At 40.2% G+C, this 24433-nt stretch overlaps 1 protein-coding gene across 2 annotated transcripts in view; it reads left to right on the top strand.

The window, feature by feature from the left end:
* Positions 1 to 4802: 4802 nt before the first annotated feature.
* The window catches only part of septin3 (septin 3), a 66875-nt gene continuing 47244 nt past the window's right edge, over positions 4803 to 24433 (top strand). The window contains exons 1-3 of one of the 2 annotated variants that reach the window (XM_061906141.1): positions 4803 to 4987; positions 13418 to 13735; positions 13814 to 13942. In XM_061906141.1, the coding sequence (XP_061762125.1) occupies positions 13420 to 13735; positions 13814 to 13942 (445 nt within the window). In that variant the 5' untranslated portion in view covers positions 4803 to 4987; positions 13418 to 13419. The remainder of the gene's footprint in view (positions 4988 to 13417; positions 13736 to 13813; positions 13943 to 24433) is intronic. The other variant, XM_061906132.1, reaches the window with a different exon arrangement.

Genomic DNA, 24433 nt, shown 5'->3' with positions numbered 1-24433 from the left:
CACTAACTTAAGGTTACCAACTAAAAGTCAGTATCTCAAGCTCAGTAACTCAAGGTTAGTAACTCAAGGTCAGTAACTAAAGGTCACTAACTCAAGGTCAGTAACCAAAGGTCAGCAACAAAAGGTTAGTAACTCAAGGTCAGTAGCTCAAGGTTAGTAACTAAAGGCTAGTAACTCAATGTCAGTAACTAAAGGTTAGTAACTAAAGGTCAGTAACTAATGGTTAGTAACTAAGGGTTAGGAACTCAGGGTCAGTAACTCAAGGTCACTAACTTAAGGTTAGTAACTAAAGGTTAGTAACTAAAGTTTAGTGACTAAAGGTTAGTAATTAAAGGTCATTTGAGGTCAGTAACTACAGGTTAGTGACTAAAGGTCACTCGAGGTCAGTGACTAAAGAGCAGTAACTAAAAGTTAGTAATTAAAGGTTAGTAACTAAAGATTAGTAATTGAAGGTTAGTAACTCAAGGTTAGTAACTCAAGGTCACTCAAGGTTAGTACCTAAAGATCAGGAACTAAAGGTTAGTAACTCAATGCACTAACTTAAGGATAATAACTAAAGGTCAGTAACTGAAGATCAGTAACTAAAGGTCAGTAATTACAGGTTTTTAAAAAATGTCAGTAACTAAAGGTTAGTAACTAAAGGTTGGTAACTAAGCATTATTAACTAAAGGTCAGTAACTAAATGTTAGTAACTAAAGGTCAATAACTAAAGGTCAGTAACTACAGGTTTTTAAAAAAGGTCAGTAACTGAAGGTTAGTAAATACATGTCAGTAACTAAAGGTCAATAACTAAAGGTTAATAACTAAAGGTCAGTAACTAAAGGTTTGTAACTAAATGTTAGTAACTAAAGTTCAGTAACTAAATGTTAGTAACTAAAGGTTAGTAACTATAGGTCAGTAAATAAAGGTTTGTAATTAAAGGTTTGTAACTAAAGGTTAGTAACTCAAGGGTAAAAACTTATGGTTAAAAACTTAAGGTTTGTAACTAACTGTTGGTAACTAAATGTTTGTACCTAAAGGTTTGTAACTTAAGGTTAGTAATTAAAGGTCAATTACTAAAGTTTAGTAACTAAAGGTCAGTAACTAAATGACCGTAACTAAAAGTGAGTAATTCAAGATTTGTAACTCAAGGTCAGCAACTGAAGGTTAGTAACTAAATGTTTCTAACTAACTTTTTGTAAGAAAAATAATTGTATTATTATTATTATATCTTTATGGGGTTTCAAATGTTATTTTCCATGACTTCTTCAAACTTAGACAAACTTTATTGATCCACAAGAGATATTGTTCCAATAGATAAGTGATTAAAAAAGCAAGAGAAAAGTTGAGAATAGTACCAAAAATAAAGTGAAATGAAGAAAGTCAAAAGAGCTACTGAGAAGTACTGCCACTTTTTCAGGGCGCATCATAGAAAAAAAGTATTTTTATCGATATCGATGCAAAATGTAATAGTACACAATATTTTAAAGCTTTGCTGAAATTTGAAAAATATTTGTATAACTTACATGTTCTGCTAAAACCACCCTATTAAAGGGGAACATTATCACAATTTCAAAAGGGTTGAAAACAATAAAAATCAGTTCCCAGTGGCTTGTTGTATTTTTTGAAGTTTTTTTGAAAATTTTACCGGTCTCGGAATATCCCTAAATAAAGCTTTAAAGTGCCTTATTTTTGCTCTCTGCGAAGACACTGGCCATTTTCCTGTGACGTCACACAGTGCTGCCAATGTAAACAAACAATGGGAATACCACAACAAGATATAGTGTCATTAGCTCGGATTCAAATTCGGATTTCAGCGACTTAAGCGATTCAACAGATTACGCATGTATTGAAACAGATGGTTGGAGTATGAAAATATTGAAGAAGAAACTGAAGCTATTGAGCGAATAGCTATTGACGCTATTCATAGCCATAGCATGGCCGAATAGCTGCGTTAGCATCGCCGGTAAAATGTGCGGACCAAACGATCAGAACTTTCGCATCTTTTGACACTGGAGCTACTTAAATCCGTCGATTGGTAAGTGTTTTTTTTCGCATTAAATGTGGGTGGGAGGAAACGTAATATAGTTGCAAATGCATCTACAGGTTATCCATACATCTGTGTGCCATGTCTGCTTTAGCACCGCCGGTAAATAGCATGTTAGCATCGATTAGCGTAGCATGTTAGCATCGATTAGCTGGCAGTCAACATCAACAAAACTCACCTTTGTGATTTCATTGACTATCGTTGCAAATGCATTTGCAGGTTATCCATACATCTTTGTGCCATGTCTGCCTTAGCATCGCCGGTAAAATGTGGAGAAACTTCAGCACATTCAATGGGGGTCTGGCGGCAGACACTTTGGCATCTTCGGGCCAGTGGTGCAACTTGAATCCCTCCCTGTTAGTGTTGTTACACCCTCCGACAACACACCGTCGAGGCATGATGTCTCCAAGGTTCCAAAAAATATTCAAAAAAACGGAAAATAACAGAGCAGAGACCCGGTGTTTGTAATGTGTTGAAAATGAAAAGGGCGGGTGTGTTACCTCGGCGACGTCACATTCTGACGTCATCGCTTCCAGCGCGATCAACAGAAAGGCATTTAATTCGCCAAAATTCACCCATTTAGAGTTCGGAAATCGGTTAAAAAAATAGATGTTTTTTTTTCTGCACCATCAAGGTATATATTGACGCTTACATAGGTCTGGTGATAATGTTCCCCTTTAAGCAAAAATAATCGCACTTATTCGACAAAAAAAGGATGTAGTGCGAGGTTTAAAGGGGAACATTATCACCAGACCTATGTAAGCGTCAATATATACCTTGATGTTGCAGAAAAAAGTATACGTTTTTTTAACCGATTTTCGAACTCTAAAAGGGTGAATTTGGCAATTTAAACGCCTTTCAATTGTTCGCTGTCGGAGCGATGACCTTTCACCCGCGACGTTACAATGGGAAGCAATCCGCCATTTTCTCAAACACATTACACACACCAAGTCAAATCAGCTCTGTTATTTTTCGTTTTGTCAACTGTTTTCCGTACCTTGGAGACATCATGCCTCGTCGGTGTGTTGTCGGAGGGTGTAACAACACTATCAGGGACGGAATCAAGTTGACTTACGTGGAGTGTGCATCGATTAGCACGGCATGCTAATCAATGCTAACATGCTATTTAGGCTAGCTGTATGTACATATTGCATCGTTATGCCTCATTTGTAGCTATATTTGCATCCAGCCTTTCCCTCCACCCACATCGACGGATTCAAGTACACCACTGGTCAAAAGATGCAAAAGTCCCTCGTTTGTTGTGCACATTTTACCAACGACAGCTATGCTACGACAGATGGCACAGAGATGTGTGGATATCCTGCGACACTCGAATCAGATGCATTTCCAACGATAAAGTCAACAAAATCACAAAAGTGAGTTTTGTTGATGTTATTGACATTTTGCTAATCAAACATATTGGTCACGGCATGACTGCCAGCTAATCGATGCTAACATGCTATTTAGGCTAGCTGTATGTACATTTGTAGCTATAGTTGCATCCAGCCTTTCCCTCCACCCACATTTAATGCCAAACAAACACTTACCAATCGACAGATTTAAGTTGCTCCAGTGGTCAAAAGATGCAATCGTTGGTTAGAAGGCGATCGCCGAATAGCTTCAATAGCTATTCGCTCAATAGTTTCAGTTTCTTTGTCAATTTCCTTTTCGCTATCTGCTTCCACACTCCAACCATGCGTGATCTGTTGAATCGCTTAAGCCGCTGAAATCCGAGTCTGAATCCGAGCTAATGTCGCTATATCTTGCTGTTCTATCCGCCATGTTTGTTTGTATTGGCGTCACTATTTGACGTCACAGGAAAATGGACGGGTGGATTTACAGATAGCCAAAATCAGGCACTTTGAAGCCTTTTTTCGGGGTATTCCATGATGGGTAAAATTTTCCACTTGAACTCTTCCACTTCCAAGTGGAAGAGTTCAAGTACCTAGGAGTCTTGTTCACGAGTGGGGGAAGAGTGGATCGTGAGATCGACAGGCGGATCGGTGCAGCGTCTTCAGTAATGCGGACGTTGTATCGATCCGTTGTGGTGAAGAAGGAGCTGAGCCGGAAGGCAAAGCTCTCAATTTACTGGTCGATCTACATTCCCATCCTCACCTATGGTCATGAGCTTTGGGTCATGACCGAAAGGATAAGAGCACGGGTACAAGCGGCCGAAATGAGTTTCCTCCGCCGGGTGGCCGGGCTCTCCCTTAGAGATAGGGTGAGAAGCTCTGTCATCCGGGAGGAACTCAAAGTAAAGCCGCTGCTCCTCCACATCGAGAGGAGCCAGATGAGGTGGCTCGGGCATCTGGTCAGGATGCCACCCGAACGCCTCCCTAGGGAGGTGTTTAGGGCACGTCCAAACGGTAGGAGGCCACGGGGAAGACCCAGGACACGTTGGGAAGACTATGTCTCCCGGCTGGCCTGGGAACGCCTCGGGATCCCCCGGGAAGAGCTAGACGAAGTGGCTGTGGGAGAGGGAAGCCTGGGCTTCCCTGCTGAGGCTGCTGCCCCCGCGACCCGACCCCGGATAAGCGGAAGATGATAGATGGATGGATGGATGGATGGATGGATGGATGGATGGGTAAAATTTTGAAAAAAACTTGTAAAAATAAAATAATTTTTATTGCTTTTAACCCTTCTGAAATTGTGATAGTTTCCCTTTAAGTATGTTGAATGTGACATTTATTATTTTTACCAATTAAACCAAACGTCGTCCCAAAAGAGACAAAATAGTTCCTTGCAGGCATGGTCCTGATGCGCGTGCGCACTGCATCTCAACCCCCCCTACCCCTTCCCGCCCTTGTCGCCATGGTAACGGAGGAGAAGAAAGGGAGGAGGTAGTTCGGGCCAAGAAGGAAGCGAGCAGTGGAGGCGCCACAACAATCTGCTCACGCCAGGACCGGGACCCACGTCCTTATTTTTTTCACGCCACGTTCACGGACTCCTCGCGGCCTACAGGTCAGTTCCACGCGGCTCTTAGCCTCAAGCTAGCAGGTGTTAGCATGCTAGCCTTTGGGCGAGACAATGGCGCCGACTACCTCACCTCCCGTGCTGGAAACACGTCAAACTGGGCGTGTGCGTCTTCATTATCGCCTGATAATAATAATAATAATATTTTTATTTTTGTGTACGATGTTATTAAGGAGTGAAACAGCTCGCAGGTTTTGACGTGTGCCGTCATGTGGCCTTAATTAGATGAGCGTGGATGCACTAAACTCTAAAAGTGTGTGTGTGTGTGTGTGGCTGTGTGGCGCGCGCACACACGATGGGTGACGCTATAAATGAAAGTGACAACCAGAGCCAGGATGACCTGCATCATGTGGTCTACAACACTGTTTTCCAACCACTGTGCCGCGGTTCTCGACCGTTTTTCAGTGATGTACTCCCTGTGAATTTTTTTTAAATTCAAGTACCCCCTAATCAGAGCAAAGCACTTTTGGTTGAAAAAAAGAGATAAAGAAATAGAATACAGTTTCTGTCATCAGTTTCTGATTTATTAAATTGTATAACAGTGCCAAAATATTGTTCATTTGTAGTGGTCTTTCTTGGACTATTTGGAAAAAAAGATACAAAAATAACTAAATACTTGTTGAAAAATAAACCAGTGATTCAATTATAATTAAAGATTTCTACACATAGAAGTAATCATCAACTCAAAGTGCCCTCTTTCGGATTGAAATGGAGATCCATCTGGATTCATCATCTTCTTTCTAAACATTTCTTCACAAAAAAATAAATCTTTAACATCAGTATTCATGAAACATGTCCACAAAAAAATCTAGCTCTCAACACTGAATATTGCATTTTTGTATTTTTTTCACAGTTTATGAACTTACATTCATATGTTGTTGAAGTATTATTCAATAAATATATTTATAAAGGATTTTTGAATGGCTGCTATGTTTTAGAATATTTAAAAAAAAATCTCCCGTACCCCTTGGCATAACTTCAAGTACCCCCAGGGGTACGCATACCTCCATTTGAGAACCACTGCACTAGTGTGCCCCTGAGATACAGTCTGGTGTGCCGTGGGACATTATGTCATTTCAGCTATTTGGGTAAAAATATTTTTTTTGCAAACCAGTAGATGAGGAAGGTTGACTTGTCCAGGGTGTACCCGGCCACCCCGAAGGAAATAAGCAGTAGAAAATGGATGGATGGAAACCAGTAATTATAATCCATTGTTGAGTGGTTGTGCTGTCTATAGCTCGGCAGAGTAACCATGTTATTCTCTTCCATATCAGTAGGTGGCAGCAGGTAGCTAATTGCTTTGTAGACGTCGGGATCACGGTTCGTCATGATCACAATATGAAGATGACAGCGGTAGGCAGCATGCAGGTAAAAAGGTATCTAATGATTAAACCAAAAATAAACAAAAGGTAGGTGCCCCTAAAAACAGGCATTGAAGCTTAGGGATGGCTGTCAGAACGTGGACTTTGGGATTTGTTTTTACGGAATGCAAAGGAAATTTGGAGCAGGCAAGGAGTGAAGTTAATGACATCTTTTTATTTTAACACTATAACTACAAAAAAAGAAGCAAACAGAAGGCACGCACAATGGCGGAGAACAAACTTGACTAATGAAACAAATCTTGCACAAAGGCAGAAACTATTAATAATAAACAAAAACTTACTTGGCCTGGAACTATGAAACAAGCAGCGTAAACTGAGCATGAAACCGTAATCATGGCATGAAGCAGAGTGGAGGTAGCATGGCATGACGTGAGTAGAGGTAAAGTCGCCAGGTTGACTTCCTGGCAACTTTCGCTTTAAATAATAGACATGATTAGTGACAGGTGTGTGAGTTCAAAACTTGATAAAGGTGCCTGACATGAGGACAGGTGAAAACTAATGGGCAGTCATGGAAACAAAACAAACAAGGAAGTGCAAAAACAGGAAACACTGGAGTCTTAAGCAAAACAGAACATAACTAAACAAAACATGATCACAAGACATGACAAAGGCTGTGCAGAACGAAACGAAAACTAAACTGGCTACAAAGCAAAGAATAACAGAATGCTGGACGACAGCAAATACTTACTGTGGAGCAAATACTTACTGTGGAGCAAAGACGGCGTCCACAATGTACATCCGAACAGGACATGACAATCAACAATGTCCCCACAAAGAAGGATAAAATATTCTTGATTGCTAAAACAAAGTAGATGCGGGAAAAATCGCTCAAAGTAAGACATGAAACTGCAACAGGAAAATACCAAAAAAAAGAGAAAAAACACCAAAATAGGAGCACAAGACACTACACACAGGAAAACACTAAAAAAAACCTCTAAAATAAAGTCAGGGTGTGATGTGACAGGTGGTGACAATACTTTGAGACAAGTTGTGACGGTCTCAAGCCGTCGCCTTGCGGGTTCCATGGACCACCAAGGAAGGACATGACTTCGAGCAGTTTGACTTTGTTTATTTTTTAATAAACACCTCAGTCCAGGTCGCTTTTCCGCTTTGCTTTTCCGCTCGCTCGTCGTCTGTCTTCGGCTCTCCTCCTCTCTCGCTCTGCGTCAGCTGCACTCCTGCTTCTTCCAGTCTCTTCGCCTCTCCTCGCGTTTACATCCGGCCCCTTTTAACAGTGCGAGAGGATTCATTAATTGTATCCAGGTGCGCGATCCATGCATCTGATCTCGCTTGTGGCGTCGCTCCCGGCACGCCCCGCCTCGCCGCTCGCTCGCCATCTCCACCTCCTCGCCGCCATCTTGGGCCGGGCTCCAGCGTGCCCTGCTGCTCTGTTGGACCGTCGGCTCCGCCTCTCCACACAAGTGTAGTGATGCATGCTTGGTTATGCTTTAAATTAATATTAAAGAATTGCGACGACGACTTTTTATTGACCATATCGAGTTAAATGTGTTAATGATTTCTGCTGGCGGTGTGCCTTCTGAGTTTTTCAATGAGAAAAATGTGCCTTGGTAAAAAAAAAAAAAAAAAAGGTTGAAAAACACTGGTCTACAACATGGCGGCCTGTAGATCCATGTACAAGCCTGCAGGCCGGACTTGTCCCCCCCGCCCCCCCAAATGTTTACCATCTGTTCACACTTTTTGATTCATCTCTCCGGACTATTTTCTCACTTGTCTGGCGAGTCACACGTTTGTATTCATGCCTGATAGTCCATCCATCCATCCATCCATCCATTTCCTACCGCTTGTCCCTTTCGGAGTGGCAGACGGTGCTTCTCCTGGCAAATATCTACCATTGTGACACCTCTAAAGCCAAACTGGGTTTCCTCGTCAGTTGTCGTGCAAATTTAGGGAAACATTTACTCTTTCACTTTCATGCACAAAAGCAGTGAAGTATTTTGAAAATATTAGCTCATTTGGAATTTGATGCCTGCAACATGTTTCAAAAAAAGCTGGCATAAGTGGCAAAAAAGCCTGAGAAAGTTAAGGAATGCTAATCAAAGACTTATTTGGAACATCCCACAGGTGAACAGGCTAATTGGGAACAGGTGGGTGCCATGATTGGGTATTAAAGCAGCTTCCAGGAAATGCTCCCTTGTTCACAAACAAGGTCACCACTTTGTCAACCAATGCCTGAGCAAATTGTTTAAGAACAACATTTCTCAACCAGCTATTGCAAGGAATTTAGGGATTTCCCCATCTACGCTCTGTAATATCATCAAAAGGTTCAGAGAATCTGGAGAAATCACTGCACGTAAGCCATGATATTACGGACCTTGAATCCCTCAGGCGGTACCGCATCAAAAAGCGACATCAGTGTGTAAAGGATATCACCACATGGGCTCAGGAACACTTCAGAAAACCACTGTTGGTAACTACAGTTGGTCATTACATCTGTAAGTGCAAGTTAAAACTCTACTATGCAAAGCGAGAGCCATTTATCAACAACACCCAGAAACGCCGCCGGCTTTGCTGGGCCCGAGCTCACCGAAGATGGGTTGATGCAAAGTGGAAAAGTGTTCTGTGGTCTGACGAGTCCATATTTCAAATTGTTTTTGGAAACTGTGGACGTCGTCTCCTCCGGACCAAAGAGGAGGAAAAGAACCATCCCGATTGTTCTAGGTGCAAAGTGTAAAAGGCAGCATGTGTGATGGTATGGGGGTGTATTAGTGGCCAAGGCATGGGTAACTTACACATCTGTGAAGGCACCATTAATGCTGAAAGGTACATACAGCTTTTGGATCAACATATGCTGCCATCCAAACAACGTTATCATGGACGCCCCTGCTTATTTCAGCAAGACAATGCCAAGCCATGCCTTACAACAGCTTGGCTTCGTAGTAAAAGCGTGCGGGTACTAGACTGGCCTGCCTGTAGTCCAGACATTCAAAATATGAGAAGGGAGACTGTTGAACAACTTAAGCTGTACATCAAGCAAGAATGGGAAAGAATTCCACTTCAAAAATGTGTCTCCTCAGTTCCCAAACCTTTACTGAGTGTTGTTAAAAGGAAAGGCCATGTAACACACTGGTAAAAATGCCCCTGTGACAACTTTTTTGCAATGTGTTGCTGCCATTAAATTCCATGTTCATGATTATTTGCTAAAAAGTTTCTCAGCGTGAATAATATAATAATCCACATGTGTCAAATTCAAGGCCCCCCCCCCCCCCCCCCATGTCTTATATGTGTCAATAAAATACCTTATATTTTCTTTCTTTACTTTCTTATTTTCTTAATAAAGGTATTGTTTTTTTTCTAGTTTTACAGGGTGAAAAAATAGTGTCCAATATTGCAATAAATATTATTTTACCTGACTTCCATCTGTCCATTTTCTTCCGCTTGTCCTGTTCGGGGTCGCGGTGGGTGCTGGAGCCTATCTCATCTGCATTCGGGGGGAAGGCGGGGTGTACCCTGGACATGCCACCACGTCATCACAGGGCCAACAGAGATAGACCGACAACACTTGTTAGGTCATAATCCAAATAAATACTTAAATATCTGCTTAACTTATGATTTTGAAGCAAGTTATCTATCAAATTGTACACTGTAAAAATGGCCAATAGATATTTGTGTAAAATTTAGGTAGTTTTTTTACAGCATATTATTGTAAGTTGAAAAAAAAACAACCAATGTTTGTTTTTTTGCAGTAAAATTCTGTCGACTGAGCTGTCAGTTGTTTGTGTTTTTTTACTGTAAAATCCACGGTTGATGATTTTATGGTACCACATTTTATTATTGTAAAACATTGGCAGCTGAGTTGCCAAAATAAAATTAAATAGCGGTACTGTTTTTCTATTTAAAGTAATATGCTGTAAAAATAATAGTAATAAAAAAACTCCATATATTTTACAGTAAAATCTGCCAACTAACCTTCTAGCTTTTTTTCTGTAAAAACAGTGGTAAAATCTACACTTTTTTTTACTCTTTACGTTAAAAAAATTAAAATATTTAAATTCAAAGGCAAATTCATGAATTATTTACTGTTAGCAGCGGCCCTCTAATGGCAGCCAGGACGGTGGTGTGGCCCTCAATGAAAACCAGTTTGACACCCATATAATATTCAAATGCATAGGTCAGGGGTGTCCAAACTTTTTCCACTGAGGGCCGCACACTGAATAATCAAAGCAAGCGGCGGCCATTTATTTTAAAAACCAATACAATATATGTATAAAAAATATACATTCAGGCCTCCACTCAGGCTTGATCCCGGGGACCCCAAAGGGTTTTGGTAAAAATAACATGTTAAAAATGTGTCATTATTCAGTATTATTATCTTCATTATTATTCCATCCATCCATTTTCTACCGCTTATTCCCTTTCGGAGTCGCGGGGGGCGCTGGCGCCTATCTCAGCTACAATCGGGCGGAAGGCAGGGTACACCCTGGACAAGTCGCCACCTCATCAATCTCTATATCAACATCAGGTCTATCTGTCAATATGCCGTTTTTAAAGATTTAAGTTATATGCTCTTTTTGTCAAAGAAAACCATGTTCTTTTTATTGAAAAAAAAAACACAAAATATGCAATATTTTCACCAAATAAAATTTTTAAGGAGAATGTTTGAGATTATATAATAATAATATAATACAAGATTTTTTTGTGCAATGACACTTAAAAACAAAACACACTGATCGAAAATGGTCGTACTCATTAAAGTGTTAAAAAATAAATTATAATTTTATTTTTTACTGTTTACTTTTAACACAATGGTCTCGAGATCACCTTCAGATCCATCCGTCAATTATAAGTTTTTTTGTTTGTTTATGTACAGCATTTACTGCGTGGTGAAGTTGGTAGAGTGGCTGTGCCAGCAATCTGAGGGTTACTGGTTCAATCCCCACCTTCAACCAACGTAGTCACGTCCGTTGTGTCCTTGAGCAAGACACTTCACCCTTGCTCCTGATGGGTCCTGGTTAGCGCCTTGCATGGCAGCTCCCGCCATCAGTGTGTGAATGGGTGTGTGAATTGGTGAATGTGGAAATAGTGTCATAGCGCTTTGAGTTCCTTAAAATGGTATAAAAGCGCTATACAAGTAGTGTAACTCAACTCAGGTTTTTTGTTTGTTCATTTTAGGCCATTCTTTTAAAAAACAGCTCAGTTTTTTATTTAGCAAACACAAAATATCCAGCATTTGCCCCCAAAAATATCTCAAAGTGGAATATTTAATGTGTCGTAATTGGAGCCTTGAATTGGTCAATAATTCGTAATTGATTTTGATTCACTTTTTTTTTTTTTTAAAGAAAGAAACAGCCTGCATGGCAGCTTTGTGTTATTAGAGTAAACATTGCAACATGTTCTTGCTACATTTCACCTGTTTGCTCTTTTATACCACTTTTTATGTCTTAAATTTTTTTCCATAGTATTTTTAAAATGTGCTGTGGGGCCGTTAAAAAATGATCTGCGGGCTGCAAATGGCCTCCGGGCCGCACTTTGGACACCCCTGGCATAGGTCATTGTAGTATAATATCAGGAGCTGAATCCTTATATATTTATAGTCATAAAGGATTCACTGTCAAATGTGGCCCTCTGAGCGCAGCTACGATTGCAATACGGCCCTAAACGAAGATTAATTTGACACCCCTGTTGTAGATCCATGTGGAAGCCTGCAGGCCGGACTTGTCTTTTTTATCCATTGTTTACCATCTGTTCACACTTTTTGATTCTTCCTCAACATTATTTTCTCAGTATTCACACGTTTGGACTTCTGCCTGAGAGTCCTCCTGGCAAACATCTACCATTTCAACACCTCTAAAACCAAACTTAGTTCCCTCATCAGTTATATTGCACATTTAGGGAAACGTTTCATTTTTTCACACACAGAAAAATCACTGCTTAAACAAAACAGTCAGGTCTTAAAAGGGAACCGCACTTCTTTTTCAGAATGTTTAGTCTATCATTCTCACTCCTTATGTAAGACAAGAACACATGTTTTTCTTTCTTTATGCATTCTAAATCGTAAATAAACGTTAGCCAGAGTTAGACAACAATGGAAGCAATAGGATTTGCTTTATTCCGCCTATTAAGCGCTATAAAAACATTTAAAAACCTCCAACTGTAAGTATTTATGTTATCTAGTAAAATTCATAATAACATGTAATACATACATGATGTAAGTATATATGTTATATAGTAACATTCATAATAACATGTAATATTTACATGATATAAGTATATATGTAGTATCTAGTAACATTAATAATAACATGTAATACATACATGATGTAAGTATATATGTCATGCAGTAACATTCATAATAACATGTAATATAAACATGATGTAAGTATATATCTAGTATCTAGTAACATTCATAATAACATGTAATATATACATATTTGATAATTTTATACATACCTATTTTCACAGACCTTAATTGCTACATGCTAACTTTGTTCCAAATGTTTAACCTAGAATATTCCCCTACTGGTGCACTAGCATTAGGTTTTGTGTTAATTTTGTCCATGTTAGCTGCTATATGCTAACTTTGCTCCAAAGGCTTTAGGTTTTGTGATCATTTTGTCCGTGTTAGCTGCTACATGCTAACTTTGTTCCAAATGTTTAAACTAGAATATTCCCCCACTGGTGCGCTGGCATAAGGTTTTGTGTTCATTTTGTCCATGTTAGCTGCTACATGCTATCTTTGTTCCAAAGGCATTAGGTTTTGTGATCATTTTGTCCGTGTTAGCTGCTACATGCTATCTTTGTTCCAAAGGGTTAGAAAGTAGTTTTGTTACTTGAAAATCGTTTATTTTGCTCGCAAATCGTGAGTAAAAACATCTGTGTGTTTGTGGAGTTTTGAGGATAGTAAATGTATCATGAATAAACGGTTATTTCCCTCCATACCAGCAGTTGACTAGTAAGGATATGTGAAAAAAATAAATAGTAGGCGAGCATAAAAAAGATGGCTGCAGAAAGTAGGTGACTGTATCTGTGCTAGCGTCCTACTTCCCCACTAATATTTTTGTCCCTCTGTCCTCCGCAGACATGTCGGACATAGTTCCTCCAGAAGTCAGACCCAAACCGGCCGTACCCGCCAAGCCCCCCAACGTGGGCGCCCCTTCACCCTCGAACCCCTTCCCACCCCAGGGCCCGGGCATGGGAGGAGGGGCCCACCCTCCCAGCGCCATCCCCGTCCCCATCGGTAGTCACGGCCCGGGTCCCGTGGGTGGAGGACACGGCACCTCCCACAGCACCAGCGGGGGGTCCTCCCTGCTGGGGTACATCGGGATCGACACCATCATCGAGCAGATGAGGAAGAAGACCATGAAGACCGGCTTTGACTTCAACATCATGGTCGTGGGTCAGTGGCTCCGATCGAATGAAAAGAAACGGAAGACTTTGCATTATTCAGACATTGTTTGCTCACTTGCTCCGTCAGGTCACAGCGGCCTGGGCAAGTCCACGCTGGTCAACACCTTGTTCAAGTCCCAGGTGAGCAGGAGGACCGCGGGCTGGGGCCGAGACGAGAAGATCCCCAAGACCGTGGAGATCAGATCAGTGTCTCACGGTGAGTACTCAGAGACTCCACGCGTAGTCGCACGCTTCAGTAATGAAATAATAACAAGGACTGGCTTATAGTTACACACATGGACAGTAGATGGCATTGTCACTCTAGATCAGATTGCCTGAAAGGGAACTAGGAGGATTTTAATTCTAGTATTTTCCAGACTGTAGAGCGCACCGCTATATAAGCCACACCCACTACATTTTAGAATACTTTGTTTTTCCATTTATTAGTCGCAGATATATATATAAATATATATATATATATGTATATAGGGGCCTCACGGTGGCAGAGGGGTTAGTGCGTCTGCCTCACAATACGAAGTTCCTGCTGTCCTGGGTTCAAATCCAGGCTCGGGATCTTCCTGTGTGGAGTTTGCATGTTCTCCCCGTGAATGCGTGGGTTCCCTCCGGGTACTCCGGCTTCCTCCCACTTCCAAAGACATGCACCTGGGGATAGGTTGATTGGCAACACTAAAATTGGCCCTAGTGTGTGAATGTGAGTGTGAATGTTGTCTGTCTATCTGTGTCAGCCCTGCGATGAGGTGGCGACTTGTTCAGGGTGTACCCCGCCTTCCGCCCGATTGTAGCTGAGATAGGCGCCAGCGCCCCCCGCGAACCTGAAAGGGAATAAGCGGTAGAAAATGGATGGATGGATATATATATATATATATATATATATGTATATATATATATATATATATATATATATATATATATATATATATATATATATATAGTTAATACAAGTATATGCGTCAGCAGCAGGAAGTGCTAGTTAATACATGTATATGTGTCAGCAGCAGGAAGTACTAGTTAATACATGTATGTGTGTCAGCAGCAGGAAGTACTAGTTAATACATGTATATGCGTCAGCAGCAGGAAGTACTAGTTAATACATGTATGTGTGTCAGCAGCAGGAAGTACTAGTTAATACATGTATGTGTGTCAGCAGCAGGAAGTACTAGTTAATACATGTATGTGTGTCAGCAGCAGGAAGTACTAGTTAATACATGTATATGCGTCAGCAGCAGGAAGTACTAGTTAATACATGTATGTGTGTCAGCAGCAGGAAGTACTAGTTAATACATGTATGTGTGTCAGCATCAGGAAGTACTAGTTAATACATGTATATGCGTCAGCAGCAGGAAGTACTAGTTAATACATGTATGTGTGTCAGCAGCAGGAAGTACTAGTTAATACATGTATATGTGTCAGCAGCAGGAAGTACTAGTTAATACATGTATGTGTGTCAGCATCAGGAAGTACTAGTTAATACATGTATATGCGTCAGCAGCAGGAAGTACTAGTTAATACATGTATGTGTGTCAGCAGCAGGAAGTACTAGTTAATACATGTATGTGTGTCAGCAGCAGGAAGTACTAGTTAATACATGTATATGCGTCAGCAGCAGGAAGTACTAGTTAATACATGTATGTGTGTCAGCAGCAGGAACTACTAGTTAATACATGTATATGCGTCAGCAGCAGGAAGTACTAGTTAATACATGTATGTGTGTCAGCAGCAGGAAGTACTAGTTAATACATGTATGTGTGTCAGCAGCAGGAAGTACTAGTTAATACACGTATATGCGTCAGCAGCAGGAAGTACTAGTTAATACATGTATGTGTGTCAGCAGCAGGAAGTACTAGTTAATACATGTATATGCGTCAGCAGCAGGAAGTACTAATTGATACATGTATGTGTGTCAACAGCAGTAAGTACTAGTTAATACATGTATGTGTGTCAGCAGCAGGAAGTACTAGTTAATACATGTATGTGTGTCAGCAGCAGGAAGTACTAGTTAATACATGTATATGCGTCAGCAGCAGGAAGTACTAGTTAATACATGTATATGTGTCAGCAGCAGGAAGTATTAGTTAATACATGTATGTGTGTCAGCAGCAGGAAGTACTAGTTAATACATGTATGTGCGTCAGCAGCAGGAAGCACTAGTTAATACATGTATTTGTGTCATCAGCAGGAAGTATTAATTAATACATGTATGTGTGTCAGCAGCAGGAAGTACTAGTTAATACATGTAAGGGTGTCAGCAGCAGGAAGTACAAGTTAAAACATGTGTGTGTGTGTCAGCAGCAGGAATTACTAGTTAATACTTGTATATGCGTCAGCAGCAGGAAGTACTAGTTAATACATGTATGTGTGTCAGCAGCAGGAAGTACTAGTTAATACATGTATATGCGTCAGCAGCAGGAAGTACTAGTTAATACATGTATATGTGTCAGCAGCAGGAAGTATTAGTTAATACATGTATGTGTGTCAGCAGCAGGAAGTACTAGTTAATACATGTATGTGCGTCAGCAGCAGGAAGTACTAGTTAATACATGTATGTGTGTCAACAGCAGGAAGTACTAGTTAACACGTGTGTGGGTGTCAGCAGCAGGAAGTACTAGTGAATACATGTATGTGTGTCAGCAGCAGGAAGTACTAGTTAATACATGTAAGGGTGTCAGCAGCAGGAAGTACTAGTTAACACGTGTGTGGGTGTCAGCAGCAGGAAGTACTAGTTAATACATGTATGTGTGTCAGCAGCAGGAAGTACTAGTTAACACGTGTGTGGGTGTCAGCAGCAGGAAGTACTAGTGAATACATGTATGTGTGTCAGCAGCAGGAAGTACTAGTTAATACATGTAAGGGTGTCAGCAGCAGGAAGTACAAGTTAAAACATGTGTGTGTGTGTCAGCAGCAGGAATTACTAGTTAATACTTGTATATGCGTCAGCAGCAGGAAGTACTAGTTAATACATGTATGTGTGTCAGCAGCAGGAAGTACTAGTTAATACATGTATATGCGTCAGCAGCAGGAAGTACTAGTTAATACATGTATGTGTGTCAGCAGCAGGAAGTACTAGTTAACACGTGTGTGGGTGTCAGCAGCAGGAAGTACTAGTGAATACATGTATGTGTGTCAGCAGCAGGAAGTACTAATTAATACATGTATGTGTGTCAGCAGCAGGAAGTACTAGTTAACACGTGTGTGTGTGTGTGTGTCAGCAGCAGGAATTACTAGTTAATACATGTATATGCGTCAGCAGCAGGAAGTACTAGTTAATACATGTATGTGTGTCAACAGCAGGAAGTACTAGTTAATACATTGATGTGTGTCAGCAGCAGGAAGTACTAGTTAATACATGTATGTGTGTCAGCAGCAGGAAGTACTAGTTAATACATGTATGTGTGTCAGCAGCAGTAAGTACTAGTTAATACATGTATGTGCGTCAGCAGCAGGAAGTACTAGTTAATACATGTATGTGTGTCAGCAGCAGGAAGTACTAGTTAATACATGTATGTGTGTCAGCAGCAGGAAGTACTAGTTAATACATGTATGTGTGTCAGCAGCAGGAAGTACTAGTTAATACATGTATATGCGTCAGCAGCAGGAAGTACTAGTTAATACATGTATGTGTGTCAGCAGCAGGAAGTACTAGTTAATACATGTATATGCGTCAGCAGCAGGAAGTACTAATTGATACATGTATGTGTGTCAGCAGCAGTAAGTACTAGTTAATACATGTATGTGTATCAGCAGCAGTAAGTACTAGTTAATACATGTATGTGCGTCAGCTGCAGGAAGTACTAGTTAATACATGTATGTGTGTCAGCAGCAGGAAGTACTAGTTAATACATGTATGGGTGTCAGCAGCAGGAAGTACAAGTTAAAACATGTGTGTGTGTGTCAGCAGCAGGAATTACTAGTTAATACTTGTATATGCGTCAGCAGCAGGAAGTACTAGTTAATACTTGTATGTGTGTCAACAGCAGGAAGTACTAGTTAATGAATGTATGTGTGTCAGCAGCAGGAAGTACTAGTTAATACATGTATGTGTGTCAGCAGCAGGAAGTACTAGTTAACACGTGTGTGGGTGTCAGCAGCAGGAAGTACTAATTAATACATGTACGTGTGTCAGCAGCAGTAAGTACTAGTTAATACATGTGTGCGAGTCAGCAGCAGGAAGTATTAGTTAATACATGTATGTGTGTCAGCAGCAGGAAGTACTGGTTAATACATGTATATGCATCAGCAGCAGGAAGTACTAGTTAATACATGTGTGTGTGTCAGCAGCAGGAAGTACTAGTTAATACATGTATGTGTGTCAGCAGTAGGAAGTACTAGTTAATACATGTATATGCGTCAGCAGCAGGAAGTACTAGTTAATACATGTATGTGTGTCAGCAGCAGGAAGTACTAGTTAACACGTGTGTGGGTGTCAGCAGCAGGAAGTACTAGTTAATACATGTACGTGTGTCAGCAGCAGTAAGTACTAGTTAATGCATGTGTGCGAGTCAGCAGCAGGAAGTATTAGTTAATACATGTATGTGTGTCAGCAGCAGGAAGTACTAGTTAATACATGTATATGCGTCAGCAGCAGGAAGTACTAGTTAATACATGTATGTGTGTCAGCAGCAGGAAGTACTAGTTAATACATGTATGTGTGTCAGCAGCAGTAAGTACTAGTTAATACATGTATGTGTGTCAGCAGCATTAGGTACTAGTTAATACATGTATGTGTGTCAGCAGCAGGAAGTACTAGTTAATACATGTATGTGCGTCAGCAGCAGAGAGTACTAGTTAATACATGTATGTGTGTCAGCAGCAGGAAGTATTAGTTAATACATGTATGTGTGTCAGCAGCAGGAAGTACTAGTTAATACATGTATGTGCGGCAGCAGCAGGAAGTACTAGTTAATACATGTATTTGTGTCAGCAGCAGGAAGTACTAATTAATACATGTATGTGTGTCAGCAGCAGGAAGTACTAGTTAACACATGTGTGTGTGTGTCAGCAGCAGGAAGTACTAATTAATACATGTATGTGTGTCAGCAGCAGGAAGTACTAGTTAACACATGTGTGTGTGTGTCAGCAGCAGGAATTACTAGTTAATAAATGTATGTGCGTCAGCAGCAGGAAGTACTAGTTAGTACATGTATTTGTGTCAGCAGCAGGAAGTACTAGTTAATACATGTATGTGTGTCAGCAGCAGGAAGTACTAGTTAATACATGTATGTGTGTCAGCAGCAGGAAGTACAGGTTAATACATGTATGTGTGTCAGCAGCAGGAAGTACTAGTTAATATGTGTATGTGCGTCAGCAGCAGGAAGTACTAGTTAATACATGTATGTGTGTCAGCAGCAGGAAGTACTATTTAATACTTGTATGTGTGTCAGCAGCAGTAATTACCAGTTAATAGATGTATGATTTTCAGCAGCAGGAAGTACTAGTTAATACATGTATGTTTGTCAGCAGCAGGAAGTACTAGTTAATACATGTATGTGTGTCAGCAGCAGTAAGTACTAGTTAATACATGTATGTGTGTCAGCAGCAGGAAGTACTAGTTAATACATGTATTTGTGTCAGCAGCAGGAAGTTCTAGATAATACATGTATTTGTGTCAGCAGCAGGAAGTACTAGTTAACACGTGTGTGGGTGTCAGCAGCAGGAATTACTAGTTAATACATGTATGTGTGTCAGCAGCAGGAAGTACTAGTTAATACATGTATGTGCGTCAGCAGCAGGAATTACTAGTTAATACATGTATGTGTGTCAGCAGATGGAAGTACTAGTTAATACATGTATGTGTGTCAACAGCAGGAAGTACTAATTAATACATGTATTTGTGTCAGCAGCAGGAAGTACTAGTTAACACGTGTGTGTGTGTGTCAGCAGCAGGAATTACTAGTTAATACATGTATATGCGTCAGCAGCAGGAAGTACTAGTTAATACATGTATGTGTGTCAACAGCAGGAAGTACTAGTTAATACATGTATGTGTGTCAGCAGCAGGAAGTACTAGTTAATACATGTATGTGTGTCAGCAGCAGGAAGTACTAGTTAATACATGTATGTGTGTCAGCAGCAGTAAGTACTAGTTAATACATGTATGTGTGTCAGCAGCAGGAAGTACTAGTTAATACATGTATGTGTGTCAACAGCAGGAAGTACTAGTTAATACATGTATATGTGTCAGCAGCAGGAAGTACTAGTTATTAAATGTATGTGTGTCAGCAGCAGGGAGTACTAGTTAATACATGTATGTGTGTCAGCAGCAGGAAGTACTAGTTAATACATGTATGTTTGTCAGCAGCAGGAAGTACTAATTAATACATGTATGTGTGTCAGCAGCAGGAAGTACTAGTTAATACATGTATGTGTGTCAGCAGCAGGAAGTATTAGTTAATACATGTATGTTTGTCAGCAGCAGGAAGTACTAATTAATACATGTATGTGTGTCAGCAGCAGGAAGTACTAGTTAATACGTGTATGTGCGTCAGCAGCAGGAAGTACTAGTTAATACATGTATGTGTGTCAGCAGCAGGAAGTACCAGTTAATACATGAATGTGTGTCAGCAGCAGGAAGTACTACTTAATACATGTATGTGTGTCAGCAGCAGGAAGTATTGGTTAATACATGTATTTGTGTCAGCAGCAGGATGTACTAGTTAATACATGTATGTGTGTCAGCAGCAGGAAGTACTAGTTAATACATGTATTTGTGTCAGCAGCAGGAAGTACTAGTTAATACATGTATGTGTGTCAGCAGCAGGAAGTATTGGTTAATACATGTATTTGTGTCAGCAGCAGGAAGTACTAGTTAATACATGTATGTGTGTCAGCAGCAGGAAGTACTAGTTAATACATGTATGTGTGTCAGCAGCAGGAAGTACTAGTTAATATGTGTATGTGCGTCAGCAGCAGGAAGTACTAGTTAATACATGTATGTGTGTCAGCAGCAGGAAGTACTAGTTAATACATGTATGTGTGTCAGCAGCAGGAAGTACTAGTTAATACATGTATATGCGTCAGCAGCAGGAAGTACTAGTTAATACATGTATGTGTGTCAGCAGCAGGAAGTACTAGTTAATACATGTATGTGTGTCAGCAGCAGTAAGTACTAGTTAATACATGTATGTGTGTCAGCAGCATTAAGTACTAGTTAATACATGTATGTGTGTCAGCAGCAGGAAGTACTAGTTAATACATGTATGTGCGTCAGCAGCAGAAAGTACTAGTTAATACATGTATGTGTGTCAGCAGCAGGAAGTACTAGTTAATACATGTATGTGCGGCAGCAGCAGGAAGTACTAGTTAATACATGTATTTGTGTCAGCAGCAGGAAGTACTAATTAATACATGTATGTGTGTCAGCAGCAGGAAGTACTAGTTAACACATGTGTGTGTGTGTCAGCAGCAGGAAGTACTAATTAATACATGTATGTGTGTAAGCAGCAGGAAGTACTAGTTAACACATGTGTGTGTGTGTCAGCAGCAGGAATTACTAGTTAATAAATGTATGTGCGTCAGCAGCAGGAAGTACTAGTTAGTACATGTATTTGTGTCAGCAGCAGGAAGTACTAGTTAATACATGTATGTGTGTCAGCAGCAGGAAGTACTAGTTAATACATGTATGTGTGTCAGCAGCAGGAAGTACAGGTTAATACATGTATGTGTGTCAGCAGCAGGAAGTACTAGTTAATATGTGTATGTGCGTCAGCAGCAGGAAGTACTAGTTAATACATGTATGTGTGTCAGCAGCAGGAAGTACTATTTAATACTTGTATGTGTGTCAGCAGCAGTAATTACCAGTTAATAGATGTATGTTTTTCAGCAGCAGGAAGTACTAGTTAATACATGTATGTGTTTCAGCAGCAGGAAGTACTAGTTAATAGATGTATGTGTGTCAGCAGCATTAAGTACTAGTTAATACATGTATGTGCGTCAGCAGCAGGAAGTACTAGTTAATACTTGTATGTGTATCAGCAGCAGTAAGTACTAGTTAATACATGTATGTGCGTCAGCTGCAGGAAGTACTAGTTAATACATGTATGTGTGTCAGCAGCAGGAAGTACTAGTTAATACATGTATGGGTGTCAGCAGCAGGAAGTACAAGTTAAAACATGTGTGTGTGTGTCAGCAGCAGGAATTACTAGTTAATACTTGTATATGCGTCAGCAGCAGGAAGTACTAGTTAATACTTGTATGTGTGTCAACAGCAGGAAGTACTAGTTAATGAATGTATGTGTGTCAGCAGCAGGAAGTACTAGTTAATACATGTATGTGTGTCAGCAGCAGGAAGTACTAGTTATCATGTGTGTGGGTGTCAGCAGCAGGAAGTACTAGTTAATACATGTACGTGTGTCAGCAGCAGTAAGTACTAGTTAATACATGTGTGCGAGTCAGCAGCAGGAAGTATTAGTTAATACATGTATGTGTGTCAGCAGCAGGAAGTACTAGTTAATACATGTATATGCGTCAGCAGCAGGAAGTACTAGTTAATACATGTATGTGTGTCAGCAGCAGGAAGTACTAGTTAATACATGTATATGCGTCAGCAGCAGGAAGTACTAGTTAATACATGTATGTGCGTCAGCTGCAGGAAGTACTAGTTAATACATGTATGTGTGTCAGCAGCAGGAAGTACTAGTTAATACATGTATGGGTGTCAGCAGCAGGAAGTACAAGTTAAAACATGTGTGTGTGTGTCAGCAGCAGGAATTACTAGTTAATACTTGTGTATGTGTCAGCAGCAGGAAGTACTAGTTAATACATGTATGTGTGTCAGCAGCAGGAAGTACTAATTAATACATGTATGTGTGTCAGCAGCAGGAAGTACTAGTTAACACGTGTGTGTGTGTGTGTGTGTCAGCAGCAGGAATTACTAGTTAATACATGTATATGCGTCAGCAGCAGGAAGTACTAGTTAATACATGTATGTGTGTCAACAGCAGGAAGTACTAGTTAATACATGTATGTGTGTCAGCAGCAGGAAGTACTAGTTAATACATGTATGTGTGTCAGCAGCAGGAAGTACTAGTTAATACACGTATGTGTGTCATTAGCAGTAAGTACTAGTTAATACATGTATGTGCGTCAGCAGCAGGAAGTACTAGTTAATACATGTATGTGTGTCAGCAGCAGGAATTACTAATTAATACATGTATGTGTGTCAGCAGCAGGAAGTACTAGTTAACACGTGTGTGTGTGTGTGTCAGCAGCAGGAATTACTAGTTAATACATGTATATGCGTCAGCAGCAGGAAGTACTACTTAATACATGTATATGTGTCAACAGCAGGAAGTACTAGTTAATACATGTATGTGTGTCAGCAGCAGGAAGTACTAGTTAATACATGTATGTGTGTCAGCAACAGGAAGTACTAGTTAATACATGTATGTGTGTCAGCAGCAGTAAGTACTAGTTAATACATGTATGTGTGTCAGCAGCAGTAAGTACTAGTTAATACATGTATGTGTGTCAGCAGCAGGAAGTACTAGTTAATACATGTATGTGCGTCAGCAGCAGGAAGTACTAGTTAATACATGTATGTGTGTCAGCAGCAGGGAGTACTAGTTAATACATGTATGTGTGTCAACAGCAGTTAGTACTAGTTAATACATGTATGTGTGTCAGCAGCATTAAGTACTAGTTAATACATGTATGTGCGTCAGCAGCAGGAAGTACTAGTTAATACATGTATGTGTGTCAGCAGCAGGAAGTACTAGTTAATACATGTATGTGTGTCAGCAGTTGGAATAGTAGTTAATCCATGTATGTGTGTCAGCAGCAGGAAGTATTAGTTAATACATGTATGTATGTCAGCAGCAGGAAGTACTAGGTAATACATGTATCTGCGTCAGCAGCAGGAAGTACTAGTTAATACATGTATGTGTGTCAGCAGCAGGAAGTACTAGTTAATACATGTATGTTTTTCAGCAGCAGGAAGTACTAGTTAATACATGTATGTGTGTCAGCAGCAGGAAGTACTAGTTAATACATGTATGTGTGTCAGGAAGTACTAGTTAATACATGTATGTCTGTCAGCAGCATTAAGTACTACTTAATACGTGTATGTGCGTCAGCAGCAGGAAGTACTAGTTAATACATGTATATGTGTCAGCAGCAGGAAGTAATAGTTAATACATTTATGTGTGTTAGCAGCAGGAAGTACTAGTTAGTACATGTATGTGTGTCGGCAGCAGGAAGTACTAGTTAATACATGTATTTGTGTCAGCAGCAGGAAGTACTAGATAATACATGTATTTGTGTCAGCAGCAGGAATTACTAGTTAATACATGTATGTGTGTCAGCAGCAGGAAGTATTAGTTAATACATGTATGTGCGTCAGCAGCAGGAAGTACTAGTTAATACATGTATGTGTGTCAGCAGCTGGAAGTACTAGTTAATACATGTATGTGTGTCAACAGCAGGAAGTACTAATTAATACATGTATGTGTGTCAGCAGCAGGAAGTACTAGTTAACACGTGTGTGTGTGTGTCAGCAGCAGGAATTACTAGTTAATACATGTATATGCGTCAGCAGCAGGAAGTACTAGTTAATACATGTATGTGTGTCAACAGCAGGAAGTACTAGTTAATACATGTATGTGTGTCAGCAGCAGGAAGTACTAGTTAATACATGTATGTGTGTCAGCAGCAGGAAGTACTAGTTAATACATGTATGTGTGTCAGTAGCAGTAAG

This window comes from Nerophis ophidion, linkage group LG01 (assembly GCF_033978795.1).
Source record: "Nerophis ophidion isolate RoL-2023_Sa linkage group LG01, RoL_Noph_v1.0, whole genome shotgun sequence".
Classification (NCBI taxonomy): Eukaryota; Metazoa; Chordata; class Actinopteri; order Syngnathiformes; family Syngnathidae; genus Nerophis; species Nerophis ophidion.
The sequence above is the reverse complement of the archived record's forward strand: the minus strand, read 5'-3'. Positions and strand labels throughout refer to the sequence as shown.